General features: G+C 28.6%; 1 protein-coding gene across 1 annotated transcript; it reads right to left on the bottom strand.

Moving 5' to 3' along the window:
- Positions 1–416: 416 nt before the first annotated feature.
- LOC120125245 (gibberellin-regulated protein 6-like) lies at positions 417–1,524 on the bottom strand. The gene is made up of 3 exons (XM_039143725.1): positions 1,488–1,524; positions 713–744; positions 417–630 (listed from the first exon to the last, which is right to left on the bottom strand). Exons 1-3 carry the CDS (start codon positions 1,514–1,516, stop codon positions 449–451), a joined length of 243 nt encoding a protein of 80 aa, XP_038999656.1. The 5' UTR covers positions 1,517–1,524; the 3' UTR covers positions 417–448.
- Positions 1,525–14,929: the final 13,405 nt, after the last annotated feature.

The following is a 14,929-nucleotide window of genomic DNA, read 5'->3' as shown; positions in this document are numbered from 1 at the left end:
AAAGCAGAGATAATTCAGAAACCTTTTACTGTTTATAGAGAAAAAATCAGAAACCAGCCTTTGCTTTCTTTCTTTCTTTTCTTGAACAATAACCTGCTTTTGCTTTCTGTGTATTTAAACAAAGCGATTCAAAGCCTGCAAAACCGGCTGCTCCCATCAATCTTGGCAGTGGTCATGTCCATTTTCTTTTTAGCCTTTTTAGACTTAACCATTTATGTATTTCTATTTTATAACTAATATTTCATAAAAAATATACCAACAAAAACAATTGAATAAAGGAGAAAATAGTTCGGATTAGTTGAATAGAACTTTCATTTATAAAAAGAACACATATTAGCAACTCTCATATAGAGGAAAGGGTACCCTAAACCGAGTGACAAAGTGGTACATACTCGGTCCAACACCTCAAATATAAATATAGTAAGCCAGTAAGGTAAAATTTCAAGGTTCAAGGGCACTTGGGTCCTCCTTCCTTGGTCTTCCAGTTGTTGTAGCAAGGGCAAGCAGCTTTGTTCCCATAATACCCCGGGGGCACATACAGGCATTTCTTGCAGCATTTCTGACAGAAGAACATGCATGGCTTATGGTACCGGGTCTTACTACACCTCCTTGTGCACTGTGATGGGCACTCTGGTAAATTCAATTCAGTCAAAAAAAAGGAGGGTCATTTTTAGCATACATTTATAATCTTTAAAGCTAAAAGTTTACTCACGGTTGCTCGAGGCTTTCAGGGCCATAATTTTTCTGCAAAACAAAAAACACCAAAATGTAAGAATTTAACCTACTTTCAAACCTTTAGGAGCTGTTTGGTTAGGGGAATTTGAGATTTCTATAAGAATGGAATTTACATTCTCCCATTTGATTGGTCGGGGAATTTCATTTTCGATAACGTTTTATTACTAATAGTGAATTTTTTGTAATATATTACCGAAAATGTCATTACCCCTCTTCCCTTAGATATTGTTGGATTACCGGCGTTTTGGACTAAAATGCCCTTAATTTTTTTTTCAAAAATATTCTTCTTCTATCATTGAATAATAAAATTTTTACGAATGTTAAATTACAAATTTATCCTTAAACTATTTTAGATTTACAAAAAAGTCTATAATTAAAATTTTATATGAAGTTCAGGGGTTAAAATAAAATTTTACCCTTTCATTAAACATTTTTTATATTTTCAATTTTGTAAAAAAATATATAAATTTTATGAATTTAAATTTTTTAAAGAAAATATATAAATATTTTCTAACTTGTTAAAAAAAATAAATATATAATAAGGACAATTTGGTCAAATATACATTCCAATAATCTTTTATTCCTTTAACCAAACACGGTAATCTTACATTCCTTCTAAACCAACCAAACACAAAATACAACATTCCCAATAATCTTATTCCCTGACAATCTTTTATTCTCACTGGTAATCTTACATTCCGTGAACTAAAAAGCATCCTTATGAATAAAAAATTTAGGATTTAGGATTTTACTTGATCATAGTGATGACCTCCATGGCCATGTGATGCCATTACCTAAAACATAAACAGAAACCAAAGCTCAGTTGTGGATAATCGGATCTTATCTGAGGAAGAAGGCGATGAGACCCACCCATTGTTTGGAGCATAGAGATGGCAATGAGAGCCAAGAAGAAGGCAACAAGAAGTTTAGCCATTGGGGTTGAAGAAAGCAGGTAAGGGGGTTGCGGGGTATGAATAGATGAAAAAGGTTTGGTGTCCTCTACCCGATTTTTCAAAGCCCAACACCCTTAGATCCAAGCAAGTCTATAAAGTGAAGTCGAATTTAAATATTGAATCAAAAAGTTTAAAATTGAAATTGATTCACACGAAAGCTTGTGAATATATAATTATTAAGTTCGATTCAAATTTGAAATCAAAAATTAATCTCGACTGGAGCTCAAAATTAAACTTAAAATATTCTTATATTTAGCTCAATTAAAACATAAACTTAAGTTAGATTCAAACTCATACTCAAGTTTAAACTTAAATCTTAATTACATGAAAATCTTATATTATATTTAAAAAACAACATATATATGTTTTTTTAAGTTGTACGTGAGCTTTTCGAGTCATGTATCAAGTAACTCATTTAAGCTCATTAATAACTCAAGTTGAGTTCATTTGAATAAAATGTTAATTGAGCTTTAATCGAATCAAACTCGACTAACTTAAGATTTATCTCATCCAATTTACAATTCTAAATCCAAGGGTCATTAAAATACTTTATATTATTATATTTTTTTACTGGCACGAATTAGACTACTTCAACAGTTAAAGAGATAATCATTATTCCCGGATGTCCCGATTCAAACACCAGAGACTACAAAAATAATTAAATTTTCATTGTTAAATGATTAAGAATCCTTAAAATAGATTGTAATCAACAGATTAATCAAAGAATATTTTTTCACTAATTATATAGTTATTTCAGATTTAATTTATTTTTGATATATCATTATGTCAGTTATAACTATTGTAATAGGGGTTTGAAATAATGCAAAAGATGGGAATTTTAGAATATTTTATATCTTAGACTTAAATTCTGTGTAATTTTTTTAATTTTCGTTTTGATTTAAAATTTAACATGAAAATATTTTGTAAAAACTTAAGTTCAAATTTGAATATTTTAGACTTACTTTTGCGTCATTTCTCTCTGAACTTCATAAGAATTTCAAAACTCAAAGAACAAAACTTGATAGTTTTGAGATTATTTTTAAAATTTTCAGATTTATAATGTTTACCTCTTGTTTATCTTCTTTACTATATATTTTATTTTTTATTCAATTTAAAGATCTATTTTTTCATGAGATTATTGCACGTGTATGATTTTTCAACACAAACTTCTATGAAATTTGTGTTATTGAGAAAATTTAGGTCCTTTTTTTCCATAAATTAAACCCGTAAATCTAGGTTTGGGGTTCAGTTTAGATTTTTTTTTTTGATTTTATTTGTAAGCACCTATTTTTTCCGGGTCAACCCAAAATCAAACTTGAACCAATCTATCCGGACTCATTTACTATGTTAGCCTAAACTCAGGTCAACCAAATAACCCAAATAGTCTACTTCATCCAAACCCTAAATTATGAACCTTAACAATCCTAATCGGGTGAGTGTTCGATCGAGTTTAGTTAAAAAATTTAAGTTATTCGAGTTAACGAGTTATATTTTATAACTCGAACTTGATTTGATTTTTTTTCGAGTCAAGTTAAGTCTATAGAATTTTAGTTGAATAAAGTATGTTTAAATTTAATTATAAATATTTATAATATTATGATATTATTTCATTATAATTTAAACGATTTTTTATAACTATGTACAATACATATATATTTCTTCATTTTTTTCAATATGTGATATACATATATCATACAGAGTCGAGGTACTTGACTCAAACTTGAAAATTAATCCACAAGTTATTAAAAATATTGAGTTATTCAAATCGTATTTTATAACTCGGTTTGAACTTGAATTTTTTTTTCGGGTCGAGTCGAGTTTATGAAATTAAAACTCGAAATCAATTCGAGCCGAATTTTTTCAAATCAAAATTTTAAATCAAATCAAAAAAAAAAATCAATTTTCGAATCAAATAGAATTTTGCCCACCCATACTCGGAACTCTAGATGGTTCCGCTTGATGGTTCGATACTGGTTTTCGACTCTTTCTTCCCCCTGCTGCATACTCTCCTTCACCGTGACATTTACGGTCCTCCTTGTCTCCGTTTAAAGCGTTGAGTGTATCGGCTTCTGCCTTCTTTATTATTCAAAAAAAAAAGACTAATGAACATCTAGATTTAATAACATTCATAATAAAAAAATAATATTAAATCTGAATTTGATTTCTAATATTTATTAATTTTGTCTATTTTCAAATTATATTTTTTCTTATAAATGGAACAAAATCCAATCCTTACCTTCATTGTGAGAAAGATAAGACTAGTAACGATGGAATTGATGCTTATTGTGCTTGATTATTTATGTGCATAGTCATTATTTTGTTGTGATGAACTATCAAGGGAAAACAAATGAATATAGCAAGTTAGGCCATGCCAAGCACATGGGCACATAGTCCTACAGAAAGTGAAATTATTTAGGTCGTTAAGCCACAACAAACAAATCAGATTGATGGCATCTTTGAAGCTAACATTGGACCCTCCCCAAAATCATTGGTACAAGTTTGCTAGCTGTGCTCACTGCTCACCACATCTCATTTTCTGTAGACTTTAAACCCCCCCTTTTTTTCAATCATACATTTATGCCACTTGTATTCATATTAGTGGGCTTGGAAATGTGAATCTTTTATTTGCAGAAAGTAATGTAATTTTTTTAATTAACTACGTGTATTTAATATATTAATTGATTAATTCATAATAAATTTTGTAGAAGTTTATTATGGGATGATCTTTCCAACCCAATTCGTAATTGTCAGGATTTAAACTTTTAATTTTATTTAATAAATTCAGTGTCTCATCCCACTATATTAATTAATTATTAATAAATTATGTAAATTTTAATTATCTATATTCAAAAGTTAATATTCATATTCGTTTTAAATATATTGGATAATTGTTATATTATATTTGTTCTATTTTAATTCTTAAATTTAATATTTTTTTCTCTCTTTGATCTTTAAATTTAAATCTATATATAATTCAAATTTCGAGATTAAATTGAAAAAGTTTACCTCATTTAGGATTGATGATGGAAATAATTTGGTGGTGTCGATTACAAACGGTTTATCTTTTCTGATTTAGAGATAGAATAGCAACTGATGGTGCAACGATCGTTGTTTGATATTAAGGTTCTTTATTTTGTGACGAAGGAAAGTTGAAGTTAAGATTTCAGATGTTACGCCCCCTTCTCACAATATTGATCGAAAAGTTTTATAATGATCTTAAATTATTGTGTTAGACGAATGATCATAACGAAGGTTGACATAGACTCGATTGATATGATCATATAACAAATGATTTAGAGTACGTGGGACTTACTAAATGTTATATTAAAGGATCGTAGCTTTCCTATTAACAACATTTAACATTTTATATACCTTTTAGTTGCTAATCTTATGTTTTATTATTTGTTGAAAAAAGACACAGAGTTAGTGTAATAGTGATGGGGGCAACAAGTAGGGCCAATTGCACATGCTAAGTAGCTATTCACAAATTTATTAACTATAGAGGTCGATTTGGTAGATTTGTCAGAACGCCATTATTAAGGCTCATCACTTCATTTGTTTCCCTCCCAATTTTAAGGTTTAGTAATTTTCGTTAATTAAATTTTTAATACTTGTATTTTTTTATAAAATAATTTAAAATATTACAGATTTAATTATTTTTTTCGAGATTAAATATTTAGTATATTGAAATTATATTCAATTTTAAGTCGAACCCGACGCTATCGGCGCACCATTTTGGATCAAAAGAACTATTATTGGGCTGAAAATCCATCAGCCTACTTTTGATTTTATTGGGCCAAGCCTACTTCTGATTTTGACAATGCAATCAAGTATCCAACGTATTGAATTCTAAAATATTCAACTTTTTTTTTTATTATTTTGAAAATATTTAATTTTTAAACTCATGGATATGTGTGCTTTATGCTATTTGAATTCGGATTATTAAGGGGATTTTTTAACCATTCGCTGAATTCTAAAATATTAAACATATTTTATAAATATTAGGGGTTGAGGTTTTTCAGCCATCTCATTCCAAAGAAGCGGCACCAGTGATTCTTGCCGCACTTCCATGGACAAAGACCGTGTAATCATCACGGATGACCCCTCCTTTTTTATGAGCCATATATAGCTTAGCTGCCTACGATCTACATCCTCCTCGAAGTTGACTTCGTACTCGGGGATGGGTCGAACAGGATATATGGAGATTTTTTTATATTTTTCATTAAAAAAATTTCTTAAAATTTTATAAATACGTTTTTTTTTAATTTTATAAATTTGATTTCTGAATATTAAAATTTTCGTCCGTCTGTATTTTAACCGTTCATTCGGAGAAGGGGCTTCTAGCTGCTTCGGTGAAGGGAGAAAGGCTTCATTTGAAGATTGGAAAGCGCCTCCGCATAGAGTTTAGCAGCAACCACTCGGTGCTTGAAAACAGGTGTGTGGTTTGATCACCACAAACACCAAATAATGATTACCACAGCAATGGAAAATCCCAGTCTGCAATACATTTTAAAATAAAGTTCCAACAGATCGATTGGGTATTATTCATCATTCACTTGACTTAGACCCCAAGGGAGATTGGATCAAAACTTATAAGTGTCCGACTCTGTGATAGAAATGTTACCAGTTTACAATAACAAATTATTATGTATAAGATGTAGGATAAATTATTTATTTGGTATTTCTCTTATTTTTATGTTTTTATAAAATAAAGAAACGTTTTTCATAAAATTATTATGTATTTTAATACTTTAATTTTAATTTAAAATAATTTAATACATTCTCAATATAAGAAATCTATAAAAATTACTCGTTTATAAGATTTACATCAACATAATTATCATGCTTTCAAATCTAAAGAAATTTCAACTTTCACAACTACAAAGATAGGCATGTAAACGACCTAAATAAATACGAATGAAAGTATGCTCATGTCCGTTTATTTAGCTTTAATTGAATAAATGAACAAACACGAATAAATAAATTAATATAATTTCTTACTCGTTTTCATTCGTTAAGGAGTGTAGTTTGTTCGTGTTCGTTCATATTCGTTCGTTTAAATGATAAACGAACACAAACGAACATTAATGAATGAACATAAAATGTAATTTTCTTTCAAATCAAACAAAAATTCTTAAAAGAATATAAATGATTGGACATAAATATAAATTTACTTAAAAATACAAACATAAACAAATGGATTACTGAACATAGAAGAATGAATCTAACGTTCACAAACGTAAATGAACGAGCGAGCTTTTTATTCATGTCCGATCATTTAAACTAACGAATCAAAAATATTATTTATATTCGTTTGTTTCATAAATAAACGAACTTCTTACCAAACGAGAATTCGTTTACAGCCCTGTACAAAGAGCAAATGACTATAATTAATTTATTGTTATTAGTTCATGTAACAATTAGGACAAGGAATAAAGTTGAAATGATTTTCCAAATTTTGAATCTTACAAACCATATTTGGAAATCCTAATTTCAGCACTGAATTTCTCTTTATGTCAAAACTCAACACTTAAGCAGTAACGCATAGCATATTCGCCGTAGATGATTTTGTAGGAAGCTGTGGAATTTATCAGACAAGATCCTAGTGTGTGTTTGGCGTATTTTCTATGGTTTATTGTCATATTTTCATGCTTTGTTCTGTAGGCGACTCCGAGTGATGTCTTCTTCCATTTTTCGAAGTGGTGCCGACCCTGAATCTCTCCTACATTTATTTTGTCAGGAATGGACAAAGCTATGTAGTCGAAAAGAATAGGCTATGTATTAATGAATTTTCTTAAATTATTCAACACCCTTCCCATTCTATCTACTACCAATAAATTCCTTTTCTAAGAAAATAAATAAATTGGTAGTTTCACATTTCAATGCAGGGTTTGCTTGACACACTCTTCCATGAGTCAACATGAATGGTTTACTTACGTTGTCCTCATCCTTTTTACTTACTGCTATGAAACCCATTACTCGAAAATCAGTGCCTCACAACCCCTCAAAGATTTTTTTAGTATTTTTACTGTTTTGACACTTCAAAACTTTCCGAGGATATAAGAAAACGTCTTTAGAGGAAGAGGAAGGTTTTCCAAGGTTTAAATCTTAGAAAGTTTTGATAAGTTTATGTGATTTATTATAATTAAATTTAGATTATATTTATTTATTATGTATTAATTATGATTCTACTATTGACACATGGACTAATGAGTTTTTATATAATTTATCAAAAATATCGTCCTTATTCTTCCATATTCTACCTCTTTATATAGACAAAATACTTAGACATTAATAAATGATTGTATTACCATTGATTACGACTCTTTACCCAATAAAAATACTAAACCATAAATAACCATCACAATTCATTTAGTTCTATCAACAAATCTCATATTAAAACGACATTTAAAAATGCACAATATTATAATGTGTTTGGTAATTAATGATATAAAATTTTATTATAGTTATATTGTAACATCCCGAAATACGGGTTAGTGATTAAAATGAGAATTTTTGAAATTTGGAGATCAATTTAGGAAAATTGAAAAGTTTAAGGATTTAATAAGGATATTATTATAATTTAGCTTGAAAGATATTTTATCTCCCTTATTTAAGGAGATAACACGTGGGGATTTATTAAGGTAAACTTATATAAGCTTAAAACATTAAACAGAGAAAATTTGAAAGGAAATTTGATTAAGGGTTGAGAAATGAATTCTTGATATAAAGGGGGTTTTGAAGTTCTAAGGATGGATTTGACTTGTCAAAGGGTTAATTAAGAAGTTAGAGGTGATAGAATTGAATTTTAAACACATGGAAAATTTGATGAAATTCTTTGATTCAAGAATTATGATGAATTATGAGATATGGTGAAGTGTTATAGTATTATAAGAAGGTTTAAATATGTAAAGATAAATTTTAAGGTATAAGGAGGAATTAATAAGTAGAATTTGGGGTCAAAAAAAGACATTTTCGTGCTCAAGATGTAAATTATGGGTAGTGTGCATCGATGCATCTTCAATATGTATCAATGCACTCTCAAATAAATGAACATCGAATGCCATTAGTGCATCGATGCATAAGGAGTGCATCGATGCACTCTCTTAAGATTAAAACATCGAATGTAAAGTATGTATCGATGCATGAGTAGTGCATCGAAGCACATGTTAAGGAATGCATCGATGCACTGTAGTATGTACCGATGCACTTCAATGGGAAATGGAATAAATCGTTATTCAGTTTATGAAATTATAGATTATAGTATATCAATTGGATACTGATAAGTATCAATATATGATTGTGTAGACATCGATCGAAAGTAAAGTTCAAATAGATCGACAGAGTAAGATACGCAAGGAAGAACAAGAGATTAAGAGTGTTCATCGTGACCAGGTGAGTACATGATAGTAAGTATATGTTATGTTAGGGAATTTAGACTTGCGATGAGTCTAATTCCAATATTAGATTACATGAGTACAAATATACAAGCATGTTGCATAGGATGTTTATGAGTAGATGGATATACATATATGCATTTAGAAGTTAACTGCATATGTATATATGATTTATATGAATGCATATTGTGTGATAAATTTGATAGCCATGATTTATGTGATAATAAGAAGTAGGATTATGTGATGATAATAGATTTGAATATAAGTTTATATGAAATAAGATCATGTGATATGAATGTGGTATATGAATATAAATGATTAATTAACATGAGATACATGATCATGTGAAAGCAAGAATATGTATATGTGAACATATGTTATGAGATAATAATCATAACTATGAGCTATGTGAAAAAAAATACAAGTAAAAGTGAAAAGTTATGTGATACGTGAATGTGAATTTTATGAAAATATGATACGTGAAAGTAAACTATGTGCCTATGTGAAGATGTGAAATGATATAAAAGATAATGCCCATGTCATGTATTATGAGAGCTATAGGTATAGTTGGCATGCCAAGAGTCGAGGATTCTACGTGGTCCTACGGGACATACTGGTTCTACGGGACAAAATTCTACGCACCCCTAGTGGGAATTATACGAACTGTGGTGACAACATAGTGCACAACCTCTATGTACTCACATACCTTAAGTTCTTAGTAGTGTGCATGGGCTTTGAAAAGAAAACATAATTGGATATAATGATATGTATGTTTCTCGTGAAATGGTACATGTGATATTTGACATGTATAATTGATATGTTAGGATTACATGATAATAATGGTAACAAGTGCAATTGTGTAATGATGATATAATATGATATGTGGTTATATATGATAGGATCATAATAATTATTCAGGTATTGTTGTGTTTGAAGTTATATTATATGTTTATGTTAAGTATATGCATATGATAGAATATAATTAATTACAAGGAAATAAGTAATGATAAAAATATTAAGGATTGGTTCAATAAGTATGTAATTATGATGTGTATTATATGACATCTGAATGCTTTTGTTAGTTTACATTGTGCAATTACATGCCTCACTAAGTCTATGACTTAGCGTGTAAGTGTCTTACACGTAGGTGTGGATAAGTCAGAAGATCAAGCTTCGGATCCGTAAAGCAGCATATCTCCGCACAAAGTTCAAATCAGAAATATTTTGTAAAGTATGTTTTGTTATGTAATTCAGTATGTTGGCAAGTAATTAAGTCATTAAATATGTACGCTCTGATAGAGTCTGTTAAGATTTTAACATATTGGTGTAAAAGAATTTCTTTAAAGAATAGAAGTTTTAAATTTTCTATGGTTTTTATAAAAGTATGTGCTTTGACTAGTAAATGTGACACCTCGGATTCGTATCCGGGTCAGATACGGGTTGGGGGTGTTACATATATAATTCAATAAAAATTTAAAATGATATTAATTATTATTTAAAAATTATTTAACACCGGATCTTTAGGTATGTATTCGACAAATTAATAAAATAATAAAAATATGTATTTTAGGAAATTTTAACTAATTACTTTATAAATCCATCGTCAGGTGGTTGCAATGGTAAAAGAGAATATTGTTCTGTTTAGTGGTCATAAGTTCGAGCAGTTGCAATTGCAGGGTATGTGCACGTTATCAATAAATTAAAAAATGTTCTGAACAAATACTACTGTCTAAATTATAATCAGTCTGATTGTTAAAAAAACTAATTACTTTAGCATTTCAAATCAGATTTTTATTTATATAAATTTAAATTCGTTCTTCATGCATAAATTTTATTTTATATATTTACCTCTAATTATCTTAAACTCTAAATATCTTTATATTGTTCCACTAAATTTTTATAAAATTGAATTAAATAAATATTATAAATTCTTATAAAATTAAAATTATAAAATTAAAATTTTGTAAAGTCAATTTATGTTAGATACAACCCTATAAAGTCAAGGTGAATATGAATTTCATGTGTTTGGGATTTTTTTGTCACTATAATATTTTTTTTAAAATTTTTTCAAGGAATAACAAAATCGTGTATCTTTAATTTTTAGTAATTTTAGTTTTATTTTTAATATTTTATTTTTACTAATTTAATTTAATTTTTAATTATATTTACTTTTTTGTATATTTGTATATTTCAATTTTCAAATTTAAATTGTTTTTAAAAAAAATTAAATAAACCTCTTAATTTTGAAAAAAAAATCAATATGATCCTCGAACTCAATAAAAAAACTAATTTAATTAATCTGTCACATCATCAATCACACCACTAGTTATAAAGCACCGATAAGTCAGTACCATAAATTATTATATCAATACCGTAAAATGTCATGTCAACATCGTAACTGACAATAACAAAAATCGTTGATCAATGAATTACATTGATTTTTTTTTCTAAGTGTAAAAACCTCAAATGCCCTTTTATGTTTATTTTATTACCCAATTATTATTATTTTATAGTTGGCTTAGGACGTTAATAATATAAAAAGGATGTGTAATTTTATTAAATATTCAAAATTTTAAAATTACTTTCTAAAAATATATAGAATTTATTTTCTAAATATGTTATTTTTATAAATAAAAAATTGAATAATATATTCAAATATTTAGATATTAGGTCTAATAAAAAAATTCCTCACACGCAAAACCATTCAAAACGTCCGAATATAAATTTGCTTTCAGGGCAATCTACTTGCATATAAAAGAAAACCCTAGGATTTTGGTTGATTGACTCCCTACGACCTCAAAGACAATTTTACCACCATTCAACTGCACAATTATTATTTAATTCTATTGTTTTAACTAATAATTAATTATTAATATGATGTTACTTTTACTTTTCTATACTTATATATTATTTTTAATTAAATGTATAATTAAAAATCACACATTCCAAAATCAAATTCGCAATCGATTTATAAATAAATTTGTATCACTCAATTAATAATTAATGTGAATAATTTTAAAAATTATTTTTACATAAAATATTTCTTTTTACTCCCAGGTAACGTATGTGACATCCAAAACAATGTTTGTGATAAGATTTAAATTTATCACGAAGGGTAATTATGCAAATTCACAAAACAATTATTAAAAGAACAAAGTGAAGAGGAGTTGGCAAAATAATTGAAATTGAAAGGGTAAGTAACTGTTAAAGGCGGAGCAGGCCATACTGCCACTTGACATATTTAAGATGGGTTACAGGCAAATGTCTCAAAATCCAGAATTTTGCAGGTTTATTGTTTTGGTTAGGTAGTGATATTTTTGAAGCAAAATGTATAAAATTACACATAACAGAAAATTAAATTATTAAGTGATTTCAATAATTAAAATTTAAAAGAATATCATATTATTTTTTTAAAAAAAATTCCAGAGTGTGTATTATTATTGATTAAAAAAAATAAAATTTACATTTTCTAGATATAAAAATTGTATATAAATATTAAATAGGATACATCAAGTGTAAATATTTAGTTTTGAATGAAAATTGAGGAAATTCTTTTAGTTTTTTGTTATTTTAAAAAGATATACCTTATAATCAATTTATGTTATTAAAAAAATATAACGTCAAAATTAAAAATAAAAAATTAATTAAATAAATATTATTTTAAAAGCAATTTAAGACAATATAATAAAATGGACATTACTAAGAAAAGACCACGTGTGTTAGTCATGAAAAAAATTACTTTTTACCTATATAGTAATAAGTTGTCAACAATTTTTGAAGTCGGTTTCACCTGACGATAACGTTTATGTGGTCTGATTTCTATTGTGTGATGCAGTAAAACAAAACTAGATATTATGGAATTTAATTTTTTATTGTGCAATTTGAAAAAAAATACTAAAAATTGGATGGATGGTATGATAGATTTAACTGAGTTTAAATTTTATTTATAATGTAAAAAATAATATTTTGATTAAGGGTAAACTATCAAAATAGTCACTTTTGTTTCATAAGTATTTACTTTTGGTCACCAAATTTGAAACATTTTTTTGTGGGGATAATGACGTATTATTCATCCAAAGCAATCATATTTGTACAAACAAATACAATTAACAGAATCCCATCAACCCAACAATAGAAATCACCCCTCCGAGAACAAGAACAAAGTAAGAGAACAATCTATAGTGAACCCCACTCTGCAGCAAAAGAAGAGAAGGAGATAGCGACCTTAGTACACTATGCATAAAAAGTAACATTTTGATCACTTAAAATTAGGGTTGGTAGAATGACCCGAATCCGACGGGGAAACCCGAAACCCGGTCACGTTCGGGTCGGGTCGGGTTTAGGAGATTTTTTCGGGTCGGGGACGGGGACGGGGCAAGGTATCCCGCCCCGCCCCGGTTATATATATATATATATATATATTTTATATTTTATATTAATTATATTATATATTTTATATATTTTATATTAATATATAATATTTTTGGGTTAGGGTTAGGGTTCAGGTTCAGGTTTGAGTATAATATTTTGGGTTGGGTTAGGGGGTGGGGCAAAAAATTCTCCGACGGGGATCGGGTCGGGGATGGGGATTCATTTCAGGTTCGGGTAAATAAATGTATTATAATTACAAGTTTGAATTAAATTATGTCTTGAGCTAGATCTGATTACTGACTAAAATGAGATAAAGTGAAAGTTTGATGGTCAAAGTATACAATTGGAAGGTAGAGTGCTCAATAAGAAACAAGGGAAAAGAAGAATAGCAAGTGGATAATTAAACCATAATAGTAATGGAATATGGTAAATAAGCTACTAGGTGTCTTATTATTGTAATTTAATCCAATATTTCTTTAATTTAACCTAAATTAGCAAACTCGTTAAGTTGGGTTTTCTCCAAATTGTCGTGGGTTTAGAAGTAATGACTCAACATTCTCTTTATCTTCTCCAAACGCCAAACTCACTATTGTAGAGAGAGAGAGAGAAAACTTGAAACCCTAAACTGTTACTTTAGAGATTAAATCAATGTAGCTATTAAAATTTTCAATTGCATATATTGTTGGGATCTTCTCATCTCAAGTTTCTATTGGTAATCTCCTATTATTATTCTAAGCTAGTTTGATAAAAAAAAAACCACACCTTTTAATTTAGGGATTAAGATATTTTAGTTATCTGACCAAATTAATTATATATTATATTCGTCTCATTAAATGTGTCTCATATTGACTTTTTATCTGAATAATATTTGTAAACTCTGGTGTGTTCCCTACTTATATGAATATTTTATCTGATTTCTGATTTGAATTCTGTTTTGACATCTGATCTGAAATCTATTCTGATTCCTAACCTGGATTCTGTTCTGATATCTGATCTGAATTATGTTTTGATTTCTGATATCTCCGTTTACCGACGGATAAATGTTTTATCTGGGGGTTTATTGTTGGAGGAAGATTATCTGCAGACTCCTCGGCTTTGTGCTCAGGGTCTAAATGGCATGTGCGGTTGGGTGTATGGTTCTGGGGAACCTACACATTTATGATGTGAACGGATGGGGGTATATATATATATATATGTTTTAAAAGATCTGTATCTTTTTACTGAATTTTTCGAGAACACACTAGAAAACCTATTCTGATCTCCTCAACTCAGTCATCCGAAATATTTCTCTGAACTGAAAGCTCATTGTCCGTTACCACCCGAAATATCAGTAGAATCTCTGCTCAGCATAAAAATATGTAAATACTCAGAAGCAATAAGGAAATAAATATTTATCTGTATCTGCACGTTCATCAGCATCATCTGGTAGTTCTGTATTACTGAGCTTTCCAAAGCTCACTCTATTACTCACCT

This window comes from Hibiscus syriacus, unplaced genomic scaffold (genome assembly GCF_006381635.1).
Source record: "Hibiscus syriacus cultivar Baekdansim isolate YM2019G1 unplaced genomic scaffold, ASM638163v2 tig00110430_pilon, whole genome shotgun sequence".
NCBI lineage: Eukaryota > Viridiplantae > Streptophyta > Magnoliopsida > Malvales > Malvaceae > Hibiscus > Hibiscus syriacus.
Note: the sequence above shows the minus strand (reverse complement) of the source record. Positions and strands in the feature narration are given on the sequence as shown.